This window comes from Mobula birostris, chromosome 7, assembly GCF_030028105.1.
Source record: "Mobula birostris isolate sMobBir1 chromosome 7, sMobBir1.hap1, whole genome shotgun sequence".
Lineage (NCBI taxonomy): Eukaryota > Metazoa > Chordata > Chondrichthyes > Myliobatiformes > Myliobatidae > Mobula > Mobula birostris.
In genome coordinates, this window is record NC_092376.1 from 130,153,098 (window position 1) to 130,173,883 (window position 20,786).

At 38.9% G+C, this 20,786-nt stretch overlaps 1 protein-coding gene across 2 annotated transcripts in view; it reads right to left on the reverse strand.

Annotated features, from left to right (window-relative positions):
* Positions 1 to 20,786, reverse strand: part of LOC140200431 (peroxisome proliferator-activated receptor gamma coactivator 1-alpha-like) — a 171,866-nt gene that overhangs the window by 32,116 nt on the left and 118,964 nt on the right. For both annotated transcript variants that reach the window (XM_072263741.1, XM_072263742.1), the window contains exon 2: positions 8,668 to 8,844. In XM_072263741.1, coding sequence (XP_072119842.1) covers positions 8,668 to 8,844 — 177 coding nt within the window. The remainder of the gene's footprint in view (positions 1 to 8,667; positions 8,845 to 20,786) is intronic.

Genomic DNA, 20,786 nt, shown 5'->3' on the forward strand with positions numbered 1-20,786 from the left:
GGTGCTATTTTTTGGGCCATTTTTGAATTGGGGTGGCCTGCAGATAACAAACACTGGGCTGAAGTTAAATCTGCATTTTGATTTTGTGCTTTATAGTCTGTGTCTTCGCTCGTTTTTTTTTACTGCTGTTTGTGAGATTTGTTTTTTTGCACATGGGGAGGTTGATGATTTTATTTGAACAGGTTTCATGGTTTTCTTTGTTTCATGGCTGTCTGTGGGGTAGATGACTCTAAAAAACCTAAGAAGTCTGGAGTTTTAGCCTTACCTAATTTTAGGTTTTATTGCTGGGCAGTTAATATACGATATCTGACATTTTGAATATATTATATTAATCGTGTCGACTGTCTGTTTTGGGTTTCTTTAGAAGCTAATTCTGTTAATAAATTTTCTATTATTTCTCTTCTTGAATCTTCACTTCCTTTATTTGTAAGTAAACTAACAGATAATTTAATAGTTAAACATACTCTGAGGATCTGGATACAATTTAGAAAACATTTTGGTTTATTGAGATTTTCCCTTTCTAGTCCCATTTATTCTAGTTATTTTTTTAAACCCCCCATGACTGATTTAATTTTTTAAAAATGGGACAGGTTGGGTATTACATGTTTTTGGGATCTGTTTGTTGGAGGAAATCTTTTTTTTCACTTGAACAATTGTCAGCTAAATATAGCTTACCCAAAACTCACTTTTTCAGATATCTACAAATCAGAGACTTTCTAAGATCTCAATTATGCACATTTCCTATAAGCTCAGATAAGAACTTACTAGACGTAATTTTTAATTTGACACCTTTTCATAATGGTTCAATATCTAATATTTATGGTATGTTACTGGAGACGAGGAATGTTCCTTTAGACAAAATTAAGAATCTCTGGGAACAAGACTTACAGACATCAATATCTGAGGAAACTTGGAATGAAATTTTTAAACTAGTTAATACATCATCGCTATGTGCTCGCCATTCCCTCACACAATTTAAGGTGGTACATAGAGTCCGTATGACTAAAGATAAGCCATCTCGTTTTTAATCGGATATATCTCCCTACTGTGACATACACAATAATGGAAAAGCTTCATTAATTCATATGTTTTGGACTTGTCCATGTCTTGAAAAATATTGGAAGGAAGTTTTTCAAACTTTTCCTTTACTTTTCAAAGTCAATTTTAAGCCTAATCCTCTGGCAGCCCTATTCGGTATTGTTGCTGGACAAGATAACAAGTTGAAGACATCAGATTTACATATTTTGGCCTTTAGCTCTCTTATAGCTAGGAGGGCTCTTTTGTTTAAATGGAAAAATGTTTCTCCTCCTACTCATGCTCAATGGTTATGCGATGTTATGTCATGCTTAGATTTAGAGAAGATTCATTGTTCAATTTATGAATCTCATCAAGACTTTCAAACATTGTGAGGACCGGTTCTGAAACCCTCAATTCATTGTTTAATTATAGATGTTGGCTATTATTAATTTTTATTATATGAGAAGGTATTTTACCTCTTTTTCTCCTTAATAAACAGCTTCGGTCTTGGTAAGGGTTAGATTTTTTTTGTAATAATATAGTATATTTCAATATAACTTTGACTAACCTACATGAATACAGGGTAATGAGATTGTTATTATGAATAGATATAATGTAATTGAGTTGTTTTTTTTAAACTGTTATATATACTTTCTTGTACTCTGTATTCTTTTATGCAGAAACTAATAAAAATATTGAAAGGGAAGATGACTCTCAGGGTTGTATACTGCATACGTACTTTGATATTAAGTATACTTTGAATCCTTTGAATATGGGATTAGCTTAAATGGGCAAAAGGACTAACATAGACAAGGTGGGCCAAAAGGCCCATTTCTGTGTTGTATAATTCTATGACTCTATGCTGGTACAGGGCCTTGGATCATCCAACTTCCCAGTATTATGAAATCATCTTTATTATGTCGGTTGTATTGAGTTGCATAAAACAGAGATGATGTAAGCATTATTAGTCACATCTGTGATTGAAACACACAGAAATGGCTGTATCCAAATTGTTAATCTATCAATCAGGACATTTTAACTTGCTCAATGCATCTTAATTTACAGTAGGGTCTGTTCCTTGCTACAACGAATAAAAAATGAAGTTGGTAGATTGCAACATTTGGATCCAATTTCTGCAAGATTAGCATTTAAATGAATGCCACACACACACACATTATTGACATCTTCATGTATCTGAATGGTGCCAGAAAAATGACAGCAGAAGTTAAGGTGTTTCAAAACTGTAATGTACCCAGTCCAGTTTTGTGATGGGAAGGGGTCTCATTGGAATGGGAACAGGATTAGTGAACAAGGAGCAGCTCAAAACAAATAATTCACAGCTCTGTATAGCAGGATTGTACAGCCTTGTTTAGATCTACTGGTTATGCAATGAAATTTTGCACAAATCATGCATAAAATTTAATGAATATAGATGCATGCGATTTAATGCATCTATATTCATTTTGGCAACATGCTACTTCTGCTAATTAAGATGCATGAAGCGTCAGCAGGTTGGCATCATATTTTCAGGCTGTTCTTGATCTTTTACACACTTCATTGAACACGTTTGGCCAGTTGCTTGACAATTAACAGTAATGGAAGATAGGCCGTGCCTTGTGCTGTCTGTCATGCCAATATGCCAACTCCTCTGAACATTCTTCTGGTGGTGAGTACACCATCCACATTGCAGAGAGAATTTCAATTAAGTGGGAGACACTGAAAACTTGTTGCTGAAAATCCTGTCCGTTAAGTGTCAGGATGGTTTACTACGACATGTCTGAAGAGTTAGATGCAATGAGACAAAAATGTCATCAGGAATTGGGAAGCATTGTGTGAGCAGTTTTACTTTAATTCACTCATGGGATGTGTATGTCACTAACATGATAATAATTATCGCTCTTCAGATGGTGAGCTGCCTACTTGAACTACTGCAGTCCTTCTGGAGAAGATAACTTCATAAAAGCAAAGTGATGTTTCCTTGTAGCCTTTGGAGATTGAGGAAATGTCCCACTCATTTTGTGGCTAGACAGCAAATGTGGGACCCATGGACTCTTCCAAACACTGGACGGGTGGTGACGGAGTGGGCAGTTTGACAGACTGCGTGTTTCCTCTGTTTATACAGTTTCTATATGCTCACGATGGTTCAAACTGAAGTTCTTAGTACCACTTTGAATGATCTTATGATCATTTGAATGATCTTATTCCACTTTGAGTGGTCATTGGCCACAGAATCACAGGAAACAAAAAATAATACATTTCTCCATGGTGACTTTGACTGCACCTTTCGATTTGTTACTTTGCCTATCTGCAGATCTCTTCCCATGACAGAGAATAATTCAGAAAAGAATTAGGAAGAATTGGAAGTCTGGATGTCCGCAACATGGCCTGTCTTATTTAGCTGATTTTTTTTTTGTAACTATACGCTCACAAAACTGGTGATATTTGCTGAGGAAAGAACACTGACATCAGTTTGTTTAGTTGGAGCATTTGTGGAGACAACAGTGGTAGTATTTTTCCAGCTTCTTGGTAATCCAGATCTCAGAATCATTTAGAACCATGGTGATCAATGCTGGTCAATAGATTGTGGCTTTTATGCCAAATTTGAGGTCATGATCATCAAATATCCTTTTCCTCAAATGAACAGAGGTTGTGCTTGTGTTATGAAGGCAGTTCTCAACTTCATCATCAATAATTGCCTTCACCAAGAGGTGGCTCTTGAGATCTCTTTTTTTGTGTGTGTGCAGGGGAGGGGGAATTGAGGGTTGTTATGCCTGTTCCATTTTTGTTAAGTTTTTTTGTGACAGGACAAAAGATTTTGTGGTTGATGATGATGATTGTGCTGCCAGTTTTTTCTTTCTTGGTTTCGTGGCTATCTGGAGAAGAATTTCAGAGTTGTATACTTTGATAATAAACGAACCTTTCACTACAAGTTGAACAGCTTCCGGTTATTTCTGAAGATTGGATTATCTGTTCTATAGAGCCATTGGTTGCTATCATGACAGGCATGGAGCAATGGCAAGATGGAGATGAACTTCCATGTGCAATCAAATTTAAGGAGGATGTTCTATAGTACCTCCCAACTGATTGAAGTCAAAGGTTTTGGTGAGATTTAAAAAGCCCAAGTATTGTGTCTGGTAAGGATTCCTATACTTTTTTCTCCACCCACAGTCCCTCTAGCTGGAAATAATTCACATTACAAAAGAAGCTGTGCAGCCTTTGTATGGAACCAGTTGTGGAACACCCTAGCGATGAATTCCGCTGTGGCAGATAGGAGTTGTCTCATCTCCTTTCTTGAAGACTATGGCACCTCTGAGGTCATCTGGAATATTCCCCTCTTCCCAGATGTGAATGACGACATTATGTAATTCTGATATCCTACTGGATTTAGGTTTTATATAGAGCCATGCTCAACATCTTGCTAGATTTAGAATAGTGAAGAAAAGGACAAATGTAAATTAACAGTAACACTTCTAAATTTGGATGAGGCCAGTTTTACTGGAACTTTATTGGAACTCAGGACCTGAAAATAAATCAATCTCAAAGCAATGGAGCTAATGAAGGAGACGATTCATGGAATTCAGATTAACCATTGTCCGACAACAGGGTGAGTCTGCTGAGCTGAAATCCCTTGGTTGATAAAGTGCAAAAGGAAGAGAAGGCAGAAACAAAAAGAGAAACCGGCATCAGATATGCTGAGTTCAATCCTTCAGAAAGCCTTGATAAGAAAGTAAAGTGAGGACACCTGGAAGTAAAATCAAAGAAAATCCATATGTATATAGATAGTGCTTATAAAAGACCAAAATGGTATCCTATGTGAGGAAGCAGAGGACATGGATAAGGTTATGTACACCTTGAGGCTGCTTTTTCAAAAGGGAGGGGTTATAATGTGCAGCAGTTAAAAAGAAGAAAATTAAATATTTTCCTGGTGAGGCAATGCATCCTCCCTTGGTTCCAATGAAGCCAATGGCAGGTTGGGTGATCGCTTTGCACAACCTCAGTGTTCAGTCTGCAGGGCTTTCTGTTTAATTCTTCATCCCCTCTCACTCTGACCTATTGATCTATTGCCTAATTGTGTTACAAATGAGGCTCAACACCCTGTTCTGAGGAAAGATCTTGGACCTGAATCAACAGCTTCATTCTTCTTCCCACAAAAAGACTCAAGCCTGCTGAGTGTTTCCAGCATTTTCTGTCCTATTTCAGATTTTCAAAACAGCTGTTTTTTTTTGAAGTTCACTTAATTGGTGAAATTTGTAAGGTAGGATCATGTTTAACCAACTAACTTAAGGTGGTAACAAGGAGTGTCAGTGTGTATAGTGTGCTTACTGTCATCTATCTGCATTTAAAGAACTGCATGACAGCCTGTGCAAAAAACTGAAGGTCCACATGAATCAAGAGAGCATGCCAAATTGGATCTGAAACCGCTCTGTGGCAGGAACTAAGGACCAATGGTTAACAAGTGTTTATTTGATTTGAGGCCTCTTACCAGCAGTGTTTCACAAGGCTCAGCAGTCAGTCTCTTGGTTTCTTTATGTTCATGATCTGAACTTACGTAGGAGACAGGAATAAAACCTGACTGTGCGGTTGGCATGGAGGAGGAAAGCCTTTGCTTGCACAAGATATTAGACAGTCTGCCCAGCTGGGCAGGAACACTGGCAAAGAAAATGCAATTCCCTGAAGTGAGAGGTGATTCATTTGGCTTAAGCACAAGGAAATGCAAATCAAATGAGAGATACCAAGTGGTACAGAGGATAAGATAAACCTCAAAGTTTATATCCACCTATCCTCAAGATGATAAGTATTCAGACCCCAACCCTTCATTCACATAAATGGGTATTACAACCATGGATTTAGGTCAATTTAACTGAGAATTTTTATTTGTGAAGCATATGCTCCTCTTTTCACAGTAGAGACCCAAAACAAGGAAAATTGTAAAACATGAACACTAAAAATTCAAATCCTGAAATGTCATAAGTTTGAAAGTATTCACTCCATTTTGCTCAGTACTTAGTTGAACCACCACTCACAACTATTACAGCCAGTAGTCTTTTTGGATAAGTCTCTATTAGTTTAGCACAATGTGATACAGCAAGATTTGCCCATTTCTCCTTGCAAAATTTCTCAAGCTGTGCCAGGTTAGTTGGGGAGCAGCAGTTACAGCAATCTTGAGGTCGTGACAGAGATGTCCAATCAGGTTAAGGTCAGGACTCTGAATGGAATACTCAAGGTCATCAATTTTCTTCACTGAAGCCACTCCATGGTTGCTCTGGGAGTGTGCTTTGAGTTGTTGTCCTGCCAAAAGACAAACTTCCTCACCAGTTTAAGCTTTCCGGTAGAGTTGTAAGATTTGATCCATGATCACTCTGTATTTACCAGCTTCCATCTTCCCATCAATCTTGACTAGATTTCCAGTCTCTGCTGCTAAAAAAACTTCCAGTCATGGGGCAAAGAAGTTGAGTGAAGTTATCCCCTTTTGTTCAGGAGCCTGATGGTTGAGGGGTAATAACTGTCCCTGAACCTGGTGGTGAGAGTCCTGAGGCTCCTGTACCTTCCTCCTGATGTCAGCTGTGAGAAGTGAGCATGCCAATGGGTCTTGGGAAGGGTCCTTCATGATGAATGCTGTTTTCCTGCAACAATGCTTTGTGCAGATCTGCTCACTGGTGGGGAGGGGTTTACCTGTGATGGACTGGTTACCAAAGACACTCACAAATTTCTACTGCTGTACTGTGGAGAGTATTCGAATTGGTTACTTCACTGTCTAGTATGGAAGGTCCCCAGCACAGGATCAGAAAAAGTGGCCGTAAGTTGTAAACTCAGCCAGCTCCATCATGGGGACTAGCCTTCCTAGCATCCAGAACACTGAGAGGTGATGTCTCAAAAAGATGGCATACATCATTAAGGACCCTTATTACCCAGAACATGCCTTTTTTTCCATTGCTACCATCAAGGAAGTGGTACAGGAGCCTCAAGACACACACTCAACATTTCAGGAATAGCTCTTGCCCTCTGCCATCAGAATTTCTGAATGGAAAATGAACCTATGAACACTTCCTCAATATTTGCTCCCTCTCTTTTTGGACTGTTTATTTAATTTATTTGTATTAATTAATTTATTAATTATATATATATTTTTAAAATTGTAATTTATAGTTTTTATTCTTATGTATTGCAATGTACTGCTGCCACAAAACAACAACCTGCCTGACATATGCCAGTGATATTAAACCTGATTCTGATTGTGCCTGTGATGGGGCTGGCAGAGTCTCTAACCCTCTGTTGGGCAAGAGTTTTTTAAGATCTCGTAATGATGAAGAAACAGCGATGAATTTTCCGTGAGAACCAGAGGGTGCCTTGGGAAGTAGTGGTGTTCCCATGCTTCCGGTGTCCTTGCAGGTGACAGAGGTCATGGGTTTGGGATGGTGAGAGGGGAAACACGATATGCAGGGAAAGGGAAAAATAAAAGGTTGCTGAATAATGAGCATCTTCTTTTTAGAACCCATTCCAAATGGTTACACCAACACTCCAGTTCTACTATAGTAAGACTCTTTAGCTTAAAATTGTTTCAGAACCTATTCTGAATGTTCTTCAAATTTCTTTGCTACAATGAGGACAGGGCTTGGTGACTGATAACTGGGTAAATAAGTAAATCAGGATGAGAATAAAGATTAATTGAGCAAGAATAATCAACTATGATTCTGTTTTGACTTTAATTATTAACAAAATTAATTTTATTTATATTGTTACCTTGACCTTTGTCTAGTACTGAGTTCTGGGTCTGACGACTACACAATTATTGAACTTTTCCTTTTCCCTTATTTAATACATGGAATGCAAAATTTTATATTCACACTTTAGTAACCCATTGTTGATCTTCCCCTGCACCCCTGCAACTTATTTTCTCTTACAAATGCCCATCAATTTATCTTTAATTCTGTTTCCCATTAACCTAAACCAAGTAGCAATTTATTCAAGATTCAAGATTGTTTATTGTCATTCTTCGTGTTCACAAGTGTAAAAGAAAATTAAATGATTGTTACTCAGGATCTGATGCAGCATTAAAAGAAACACCATAACAGACTGATGGTATGTACAGAAAGGGACACTACGTGCAGGAGTATCTGTACATAAGGTGACTCTGACAGGAAATGATAAAGTAGAGGAGGTGGTGGGTAGCTGTTGTGGGGTGTGGGGGTGTGTGATGTGGTGGTGTTGATCTGCCCGACAGCTTGGAACGGTTTTTGAGTCTGATGGTCCTGGTATGGATACTGCGCAACTTCTTCCCTAATGGGAGTGAGCAAACAGTGCATGAGCTGGGTGGGTGTGATCCTCCATGACACCATTGGCCTTTATCCTGGCACCTTTCTGTATATATTTCCTTGAGGGTGGGTAGGCAGCTGCCACTGACGCGTTGCGCAGTTTTAACTGTCCGTTGTGGAGCTCTCGTTTCCACTGCAGTGCAGCTTCTACACCACACAGCATGTTAGGAAGCTTTCCACTGCGCACCTGTAGAAGGTCACGAGTTAACCAACCTGCACATCAATATGACTGTCATAGCAAAATACTTCGGTCCTTTGGTTTCACAGCCACGAGGGTTTATTTTCACTATAAGGTTGCTTAGCATAACTTGGCAGGAAAATTCAAATGCATACTTACTTCAAAAAGCTCAGAATCATCTGTACTATACTGGCTGGAACTTATTTCTGTTTGGTCATTGTCCCAATGGAGTTCACTAAGGCAGTTTACTGAATCAAGGTCAGTCACATCCAGCTGGGAGAGGTCAATTTCTGGAAAATCTGAATACAAGCAGTCCTCACCAGCCACAAGACCATACTGCAAAAGAAATAAAGGCAGAGTTAGGCTGCTTTAAACCTCAGTCATGGATGTAAGTATCATCTTCACATAACTACATACCCTAATAGCTGGTTTATTACAGTGACTGTAAATTTGATGCTAAAGTAAACAGAGACAAAGTTTTTTCATGACTTTTCTCCTTTCATATTAGGCATAGTATCACAATTCTATCCAAATAAAGTTGTCTACAAAAAATAACAAGGGTGTTTAAATGCCTTTAATGGATAGGAAACTATTTCCAGAAAGGACAAGGTTTGAAATATTCTGGAGATTATGTCAAACATTGGACAATCATTTTGTAGTCTTAGGTAATGTTTGAAACCATAGAAAAACTACAGCACAGAAACAGGCCTTTTGGCCCTTCTTGGTTGTGCCAAACTATTTTCTGCCTAGTCCCACTGACCTGCACACAGACCATATCCCTCCATACACCTCCCATCCATGTATCTGTCCAATTTATTCTTAAGTGTTTAAAAAGAACCCGCATTTACCACCTTGTCTGGCAGCTCATTCCATACTCCCAGCACTCTCTGTGTGATGAAGCCCCCCCAATGTTCCCTTTAAACTTTTCCTCCCTCACCCTTAACCCATGTCCTCTGTTTTTTTTCTCCCCTTGCCTCAGTGGAAAAAGCCTGCTTGCATTCACTCTATCTATACCCATCATAATTTTATATACCTCTATCAAATCTCCCCTCATTCTTCTACGCTCCAGGGAATAAAGTCCTAACCTTTTCAACCTTTCTCTGTAACTCAGTTTCTCAAGTCCTGGCGACATCCTCATAAACCTTCTCTGCACTCTTTCAACCTTATTATTAACCATCCTGTCATATGGTGACCAAAACTAAACACAATACTCCAGATTCGGCCTCACCAATGCCTTATACAACCTCATCATAACATTCCAGCTCTTATACTCAATACTTTGATTAATAAAGGCCAATGTACCAAAAGCTTTCTTTACGACCCTATCTAACTGTGACGCCACTTTTAGGGAATTTTGTATCTGTATTCCCAGATCCCTCTGTTCTACTGCACTCCTCAGTGCCTTACCATTTACCCTGTATGTTCTACCTTGGTTTGTCCCTCCAAAGTGCAATACCTCACACTTGTCTGTATTAAACTCCATTTGCCATTTTTCAGCCCATTTTTCCAGCTGGTCCAAGTCCCTCTTGCAAGCTTTGAAAACCTTCCTCACTGTCCACTACACCTCCAATCTTTGCATCATCAGCAAATTTGCTGATCCAATTTACTACATTATCATCCAGATCATTGATATAGATGACGAATAACAATGGACCCAGCACTGATCCCTGTGGCACACTACTAGTCACAGGCCTCCACTCTGAGAAGAAATTCTCTACTACCACTCTTTGGCTTCTTCCATTGAGCCAATGTCTAATCCAACTTACCACCACTCCATGTATACCTAGCAACTGAATTTTCCTAACTAACCTCCCATGCGGGACCTTGTCAAAGGCCTTACTGAAGTCCATGTAGACAACATCCACTGCCTTCCCTTCATCCACCTTCCTGGTAACCTCCTCGAAAAACTCCAATAGATTGGTCAAACATGACCTACCGCGCACAAAGCCATGTTGACTCTCCCTAATAAGTCCCTGTCTATCCAAATGCTTGTAGATTCTGTCTCTTAGTACTCCCGCCAATAACTTACCCACTACCGATGTCAAACTTAGCAGCCTATAATTTCCCGGATTACTTATCGATCCTTTTTTAAACAATGGAACAACATGAGCCACTCTCCAATCCTCCAGCACCTCACCCGTAGACACCGACATTTTAAATATATCTGCCAGGGCCCCTGCAATTTCTACACTAGTCTCCTTCAAGGTCCGAGGGAATACCCTGTCAGGTCCTGGGGATTTATCCACTTTAATTTGCCTCAAGATAGCAAGCACCTCCTCCTTTTCAATCTGTACAGTTTCTATGATCTCACTACTTGTTTCCCTTAATTCCATAGACTTCATGCCAGTTTCCTTGGTAAATACAGACACAAAAGCCCTATTTAAGATCTCCCCCGTTTCTTTTGGTTCTGCACACAGCCGACCACTCTGATCCTTTTACTCTTAATACATCTGTTTGCTGGCGGCTTTACAATCTTACCCATTATAAAAATATAAATAAATAACAGTTTTTCAACTTTTTTTCTGCCCAGCGCTCTTGCTAAAACAGCACCAGTAAACAAATCAACTGGCTACCTGACTCACTTGGGGGCAGAACAACCTTAACGTTCATAAACTAGCTATTGTATTTGGCTGATAAAAGAACATTGATGCCAGTTCAATAAAAAAAACCATTCACTGTGAGATGAAATTGTCTGTCCTAGAAGAATGAAAGATGCTATATAATTACATAGCTATATGTACAGACAAACAATGCATTTGAACTACAAAAATATACACAATCTGTTCTTGGGCTCTTCAATATTACTTTATAGGATGTAAAAATATGGTGTCTGAACAGTGCAAGTGGTCCTGCCGAAGGGTCTTGGCCCAAATCATCGACTGTACTTTTTCCATAGGTGCTGCCTGGCCTACTGAGTTGCTCCAGCATCTTGTGTGTGTTGCTTGGATTTCCAGCATCTGCAGATTTTCTCTTGTTAGTGCAAGATATGTTTTGAACTTCATGAATCTTATTAACGTGTGTGTTTATTTGGCATCTGGGAAATGATATTTGACCTCGATCATGATCCCTGTAGGTAATGAAGGCAAGCAAGTTCAATTGATCAAACCAACCAATGAGTGTCAGGAAAAAATACTCTATTTTGACATCTGGCATTATTGTCTCTTAAAAAAGGAAATCCAGCCCCTTAAATAGTTCACCATATTACCAAAAATGCACAATAATTGATGCCTTGAGCCCATAACTGTTGGATTCCAAAGCCAGAGAAGTATTAAAATGAATGCCTCGTGTCCCAACTAACACATCTTGTTAATCCCCAGACTACTCCTTGCTCCATTAGGGATGCATATATGCTGTGCCTGAATAACGCCACAATTCAAGCTTGCTCTTGATTCTACTCTATTTGACTGCTTATAAAAACATTATAATATACACATATTGTCACTTAAAAGTGACACAATCTCAGGGTTAATGCATAAAAGGACTCTTGGATGACTTGAAGACTCAAAATCAATTGATTAATGATTACCTCATGGTTTGTAGAAAGACAACAGTAATGCTTGATATCAACTCCATGTCAGCTCTAAGAGCACTCCTATCAATTGATTTCCCCCACTTCTTTCCCCATAATTTATTCCCTCCTACCTGTTCATAAATAACACCCTTCCCAATTTTCCTGCCACTCACATATGTTAGGGGCCATTTACAAAAACCAAATAACTTTCCAGGATGTCTTTGAGGTGTGGAAGAAAACTGGAGGATCTGTGAACCTAATGCAGTCACATGGAGGATGTGTAAACATAGTTAACATCTGTGATCAAATGTGAACCCATGTCTATAGGGTGTGCGGGGTATGATTCCAACCATAATAGCGAAGAATGCTTCTCAACAGGCATCAGACAATCTTTGAATGACAAAAGCATTGAAGAAAAAGTGTAAACAAATATCCCAGTGAACATTTTAAACACATTATTGCAGACATCCCACCTCTCCCGGGAGTTCTGGGAGTCTCCCGCATATTAATAGTGGCTCCCTGATGCCCGCAAATTATATAGAATGTCCCGGAAATCCAATTTTTTGAGAGCAAGAGAGACTGCAAGCGCGAGAGAGACCACGAGAGCGAGAGCGACCACAAGAGAGAGAGATAGAGAGCGAGCACGAGAGAAACCACACGAGTGAGAGTGCGCGCGTGAGAAAGAGCAAGCGCGAGAGCGACCACGAGAGAGAGCGCGCGCGCACCATGGCAGAATGTTCCAAGAAAAGAAAATATAAAATGTACGTCACCCCAGACTACCCCAGTGTACTCCTGCCTAATAAGGGTCAAAAATAATGACTGTGTTGCTCGTTGCACTGTTTGCAACAGTGACTTTTCTATTGCCCATGGGGGGTTAAGGCTGTAAAAGACATGTTGAGGTGAGTTTAACAGGTATCATTCATTCATTAGCATATCTAACATTATTTAAACTAGCTGGCTAGCTGCTAAGGAGCTACTCTATTGTAGATATCCCACCTCTCCCGCAAGTTCCGGGAGTCTCCCGCAAATTGATGGTGCTACCTCCTTGAAATGAGTTTTTGTAGGGTGGGATGTCTGTTATCACCCTAAAGGTTTGTTCTGCTGTGTGAAGTATAAGAAAATATTCTGGTCACAGCAGCCTACAAAATGTAAGGATTCAGTTACACTTTAAATAAAACATTTAAAAGTCAAATCAATTTAAATTCATTTTGTTTGTCTACTTCAGTTCTTCCAATCAGTTCACTGGAGGCCTTTAAAAATATCTCTGAGCTCGTAATTAATTTCAGAAGTTTGGTGGAAGTCACATTTCAGATACCAGTAATTAACCTGAATGAGTTTCCTTTAAAGTTTTGGGTAGCAATCTTGTTATCACACTGCAGGCATACAGCTGGTATTGTTGACAAGTAAAAGCTCTTAATTCTCTATCACTTTCTCAACATCAAAGCTTCTTCTAAGGTAGCATTTCCTTCATGTATCATGACTGCTGCTACCTGCATCACAAGTCTGCAGTACTTTAACTACAGTAGCCCCTCCAAGAGCTTTCACTTAGGAATATGAAATACATCTCCGGGGTACCTTTCATCCCCATTATTTTATTTGGTGCTGTAAGCAGATTTGCATTTCTGTAATATACAGCCAATTTGATTCTTTTCACTTTCAAAATCTTCCTGACCAGATTTGGATCTTATTAAACGAATTAAAAATGAATAGACTCTGAACAGCACATGGTAACTACATAGCCTTTATGAATAAACTGAAATGATTTTCACTTTCAAGGAAATGAACACAGTAAAGGTAAAAATCTAGGGTCAGATCTCTTGATATTTATTTCCTTATAAGCATATATATTAAGATTAGGCTTAGAAATTCACAGGAACTTAATAAAGTAATAATTAAAGCAATACTGGTGCTCAGAGTAAACAATCGTGAATGTGAAAAAAATGGAAATAAATGGAAATAAAGTCAGCCATTCAATTCCTCAGACATGCTCTGTCATTATGGCTAATATTTGACCTTGATACCACTTTACCGCATAAATCCAATATTCCCTAATTCCCAGAATATTTAAAAATCCATTCAATTCTGTCTTTAAGATACGTCTTGACTAACATTCCAGTTCTCTTGGTGTTGATTTTCATACATTTATCACCAAAGACATTTCTTTCCATCTCTGTCCTGAATGACCTATCCTTCATTTTAAGATTGTGGTACTCTTTTTTTTAAAAAGGATACGCTAGTCAGGGGAAACATCAACTCTGCATCTCATATTTCTAGCTCCATAGGAATTTTGCAAGTTTCAATTAAATAACCTTGCAAACTCAAAAGAATACAGGCATATTCTACCTAATGTCTCCTCAGACAACAAATCTGCCTTCAGATTGATTCCTAGGCTGCACTCTCTCAATTGCTAACTTTGAATATTGCATAAATATCCAGCATTATCAAAAGCTTTGAGAATATTGTTGCTCTTATTACATTCTGTAAAACTCAGATCTTTAGTTTTTGAGCTATTAATGCAGGGTCTCTGGTTCAGGCTCCGAATAACTCTTGCCAATGCAAACCTTTCTCACCTTACCGCAAACTTTTTGCTTTAAATTAGATTAGATTAAACTTTATTGTCATTGTGCTGAGTACAAATACAAAACCAACGAAATGCAGTTAGCATCTAACCAGAAATGCAAAGAATAGTGTTACTTACAAAATAACAGCGAATAAAAAGTAAGTGCTACAGCACACAAATATAAAAATACTTAAGACAGTACAGTATGGGTGCAATACTGCTTAGCGCTGTGATGTGAGATTCCAGGGTCACAGCCTCAGGGAAGAAGCTCTTCCTGTGCCTGCTGGTGTGGGAGCGGAGGCTCCTGTAGTGCCACAACATTCTGGAAAAGCAGTCTTTACTCCCTATTGCTCCTTACTGATAGTGCTAAAAAGATCAAAATTTAATCATTTGTTGAGCATTGGAAAATTCTGGTTACCTCCCACACAAAGGATGACTCAATCATGATTCTTTCCAAATCATTTATGTCTGACCATAATGTGCCATGATTATTAAAAATAAATACCAAGTACTGACAATAATTCCACAAAATACAGAATAACACGAAAAATATTGTGAAAAACTTGTGATTTTCATGATGCTGACTACTGGATCCAGAATATTGGATGTTACACTTTTATTTTATTCTATGCTCTATGTTTATTAAATGTGTCAGGTAGTAATATAATTTTTTAGTGAATTGCAAATGTTTAAGAGGGACTTAGAATCCGGTGAGATTCATCTTGCAAGATTTAGCGATAATGTTTCAGATTGACCGTCAGTGTTCCAACATGTACCGTAGCTCTGGTCACACAACAGAGGCTTGACACTAACCCCGGCAAAACCTTAAACCCCCCCAGCTCTGCTTGCACATCACTCACAATCCAGTTCTGGGTTGGCATTCTGGAGAAGTGAGTGAGCCATATGCCAAACCAACCAAATCATCAGAATTTCCAAACAATTAAATACAGGATTATTGGAATTTTACTGCTAATTCTAAAATGCAGCAGTGTAGTGTTTTAACTACTCTTCCTTCACTTAGGGAGTCCCAATGGATCAATAATGATTTACTTCCCCAATTCTTTGGTTTCTGAGGTGGCTGATGATGTCATCACAATCCTGCAGACTGTGCCACAGTTGAAGCAAGAGGTGCTTTATGCAGATAAATTGTTAGCTGTTGCACTCCTGTTATTTACACTGGGCTTCATGGATTTGAGGGTTTCAGTGCCATCCCAAATGTTTCTTCTTCACTTTGAACAGCTAATTCCAGAACACCACAGGAATGAATGTGGATGCTGCATATTTTCAATGTTTTAAGGACAACGATGAGATTTTCCTATGCCTGCTTGGATATACTCTCCCTGACACAACTGAGAATAGAGTGTCAGTCATATGAATAACCTGGCCTGTCCAATGGAGCCATCTTGTTAACATTACCCCTGAGATTCTATACTCCTTTTTCCAAATTGGATAAAGTGAATGAATCAAATCAATCCTCAGATATATCACTCTCAGAGGACCCATGTTGGTCTGGGCACTCCAAAAAAATCCTTGCCGATTAAATCTTATAACAGATGGCCAAATTGTCAACCAGCAATTCTCCAGTTTTTCATAAATTAGTACAAAGGCAAAATACGATGGGTTCTGAAGGTTATAAATTAACACAGCAGGAACTGAAAATGCACAGTCTGCAAAGGAATATCTATTGGCGAACGAAGCAAAGTCAATGACTTTTCATCAAGATTGGGTAAATTAAGAGATGGAACAAACTAGGAAAGATGACATAGGCAGTACAATAGTTTAGTGGCTAGTGTAACTAACACTTTATAGTGCCAGTGATCACAATGGAGGTTCAATTCCTTCCACTGTCTATAAGGAGGTTGTATGTTCTATCCATGATTGTGTGTGTTTCTTCCGGGTCATCCGGTTTCTTTTCAAATTCCAAAGCTGTACAGGTTAAGGTTAGTAAATTGTGGGCATCCTATGTTGGTGCTAGAAGCATGGTGAGGCTTGTGGAATGCCCCCAGCACATCCTTCAACAGTGTTTCACTCTATGTTTTGTTGTCTCAATGTAAATGTGGCAAACAAAGCTAATCTCCAGTGTTTGACTATCTTTAAATCAAAGGGGAAGGAAAGAACAAAGGGGAGGTGAGATCTCCACGACTGGTTGGAAAACAAATGAGATTTAAGGACAAAGAAGCAGTGGTACTAGGAGATGTAAACAGAACAAAATAAATGTAAGGGGAAGATTGTTATCTGAAGCCATTCAACTCAGATGCTGAATCCAGTAATACACTTCAATGAAAAACAGATCACTTTGTTAACAACTAATAAATGAGTTGAACGCAGCACAAGTAAACCACTGTTTCACTTGCAACAAGTGTTGTACATATTTGGGCCTTGGATAGAAAAAGTGTTTAAAAAAAATAAAGTGCCAGTTGTTGCATTTTTGACTTTCCGTAGAATGCCATGGGTAGGAGACTGAGCTATGGGTAGGAGGGTAGGTATTGGTGAGGGAGCCAAAACGTAGAAGAAATTATCTTTGCATAAAATTTATTTCGGTAGTGGTATTGCACTGGCTTGTGCCTAGTTAGATTTCCACCTTAGTAAAAATCCAAGTGCTAGTTTCTAAAGATGATGTTCATAACGAAAGTTTCAGCTTTAAGGAACTGATATTGTTCAGTCTAAATGACTGAAATTGCTAAAATACTGAATCTTTCCAGGGCACTCAAAAAAAAATTCTAGTGCACGTGTGATACGCAGCGCCATTATGAATGATTGCCAACCTGAGTAACAGCACCGCTTACCACCTGTGATTTCATTGTTAGTTAAAGAGCGACAGAACTGCTTCATCTATGGAAAAACCTGCAAGTAGGACACATCCACAAAGCAGGCTGCCATCTAATGAACAGAAATGCATCAACTGTGCTAGCTGAAAATCATGTACTATTCATTGCCATAGGACATTGCAAATTATTTTGCAACAAATAAAGCCCTTCTGAAGTTGAATTGTATGAAGCATATATTACTACTTTTGCAAATCGAATGTTAATTTCCTAGTATTCTTAATATCCTGCAGTCTTTCATTGTGCAGGAAATAAAGTGCAATTCTCACAAATAAATCTGACCAATTCCCAGCCTGTGGATATTGCAAAAGCATTTGTGATTCAATGGCTGGAGTGATGACCTTTCCACAATCGAACTCCAGATGTTTACCCACAGAATTGTGTATGTGCTTGCTCTTTGCTACAGCCTTCCAAACTAAGTGCACAATTTTTTTTCTTTCTGTATGGAACTGCCCCTTGCTCAGATATTTATTCAAATTTCTTTTGAGAGGACAGTTCTGCCTCAACTTGTTCTGGCAAAGCTTTCCACATTCTATTAATTTCCGACCTAAAGAGATTTAGCAGAAACTCTTGATGAATATGTTAATGACTCACTAAAAAGAGGAAGCAGTCATTATTCTTTTCTCATTATTAAAACAGCTCTAATTAGAGACTCGTAAGATAATACCAGTATTGTATTTGGTTCCAATGAAGACAGTTGTGTTTTTATACTTTTTTAGCTATTTCGATGAAACTTTGGATAATAGGGGCAGTCACTTAATTGGGCCAAAATGTACTGGCCCCAATGTGTCGCAATTACCCAGAATCCACAGTACTTGGAACTAAAATGAATCTGTTGGGCTATTGTATGATGGGGTTGGCAGTAAAAAGGAAACAACTAATTTTTCCTTGCACAGAGTTGGCATGGATTCATTGGGGCAAATGGGGCAAATTGAATTATGGCATAACTGTTCATAATTCAACCAATGATACTTGATATCAATAAAACCTGTTTCAACTTTCAGCAGCTTTTCACCAATTCCTGTTCTGTGTAAAATGTATCTCAACCACATTAAATAGCACGTTTCACCTGACGGCCTGTTCGTTTAACCTGCCTACATCTTGGAGTTCTTTTGCAGTCTTCCTTACTGAAGTCATATTGGAAATAATTTAACGCCCAAGGAAATCTTCACAAAGAAGTTGCTGTAGCAACCACAATAACAGGCCTTCAGCTGTTGTTATGAAAACTACTCCTGTGCAATTAACTTCTGTGCACATATGGTATTGTCCTCTTTTCCTTTTGTTCCAACTGTGCTTCAAAATTAGAAGGCAACAACTGACATCTGAATCACTGCCTAGTTTATACTACTGCTCTAAAATAAATGAAAGAAACAATTCACCTATTAGGCTAATAACCTCCATTCGGGGCAGAAGAAACTTTAGACATTCATGTTGGACTAAATTAACTGGCGCTTGGAAAACCATTTGTGAAATGATGGAAGCCAGCAGAGAATTGTTACAAACAAAATGTGTTTTATTGATTTGCTCAAGTTCTTTGGTGAAGTAGCAGAAATGATAGATGAAGTATTGCAAGTGATGCAGTGAACATGAAATTTAATATTGGCCTTAGTAGGTTCTACATAATAAATGTTAGCAGAATTGAAAAGGATAAATTATCATAGATAATATGGATATAAACGGGCCAGGAGAGATAAAAGTACTAATTGGTAAGTTGTTTTTCAAATTGAAGGAAGAGTCCTCATTGGGTCTCAACACTGCCTGCTGTAACTGGATCCTAGATTTCTTAACAGAGAGACCACAGTTAGTCTGTGCCTGCAGGAACATCCCTAGCTCCATCACACTGAGCACCAGTGCTTCCCCAGGGCTGCGTGCTCAGCCTACTGCTGACACATGACCGCACAGCTAGATCCAGGTCAAACTGAATCATCAAGTTCGCTGATGACACAACAGCAGTTGGCCTCATCAACAAGATGGCTTACAGAAGAGCGCCTTGTAGAATGGCGTGAGCACAACTTGAGTCTCAACTCCAGACCAAAGACAAAAACATTGTGGTCTTTAGGAAGCTGCAGGCTGACCGCTCCTCACTGCACACACATGACTCCTCTTTGGACAGTTAGGAGCACTAAGTTTCTAGGAGCGCACATAACAGATGATCTCAGCTGGTCCCTCAACATCACCTTTCTGGTCAAGAAAGCACAGCAGCATCTCCACTTCCTGAGGAGATTGAGGCAAGTGAGGCTCCTTCTCATTTTATCCAATTTTTACAGGAGCGCCATCGCGAGTGTCTTGACCAGCTGTCTCATTGTCTGGTATGGGAATTGCAAGATATCTGACTGCAAGTCTTGACAAATGATGCAAGGATTGCTGAGAGGGTTATCGAGGTCTCTCTTCCACCCAGTATAGATATTTATCAGGAGCGCTGTGTACACAGGGCCCTTAGCATTGTCAATGATCCCTCCCATCCATCCAACAATCTACCTGAACAACTACCATCAGGCGGGAGGTAACATAGCATTAGGACAAGAACTATTAGGATGGCAAACAGATTCTTAATCCTAGGCCGTAAGGCTACTGAACACCCAAGTCTCACCATGTATGAAGCACAAGTATTGCTACACTCTTTTCTTTTTAAACTTGTATCGTTTATACACCTTAGTTGCTAATTTATTTGTGATATTACTTTATGTGTTATGTGTGTGAGTTATATAGACTGTGTTGTGCACCTTGACCTGGAAGAACATTGTTTCATTTGGTGGAATACATGTTACGGTTGAATGACATCAAGCTGAACTTGAATACAGCAGTTTCCTTCAGAAGTGATTTCCTATGGCTTCCCTCAGCTCTAAGGAAGAGTCCCTGGCCCAAAACACTGACTGTTTTTTTTTATCTTTCCACAGATGCTGCCTGACTGTTGGAGTTCTTCCATTGTTTCTGTGCTCCCCCTCCCACCTCTTAAGTATTGTGATAAGGACCACTATGTTTCTTGATACTAATGATATAGATATGATATTTCTTACAGAGCCTTACCATCATGGTGAATTGAGCAACTCTAGATGCAAGTTCCAAGTCTGGGAAGTACTAATTTATATTTGCAAATCTCTTCTTCTCCAAATGTTTGTTTATAACTAACAGCGCAAAGGGGAGAACATTCTACACAAATTGTATAGTTAGTAAGAGTGAGTCCTGGTGACATTCCCTCACCTGTGAGGAGAATGAGGTAATAGTCATAGAAATCCTCTATGACTGAAGGTCAGTTGGAAAGCCTCTTACTGAGATATTCTTGGACTTCTAATTCAAGTCAATATACTGTAAAATGTGAGCTTTAAGCGAGTTATTTTTTTCTCTATTATAGCTACACCTTCACCTTTCTGATGAAGGGTCT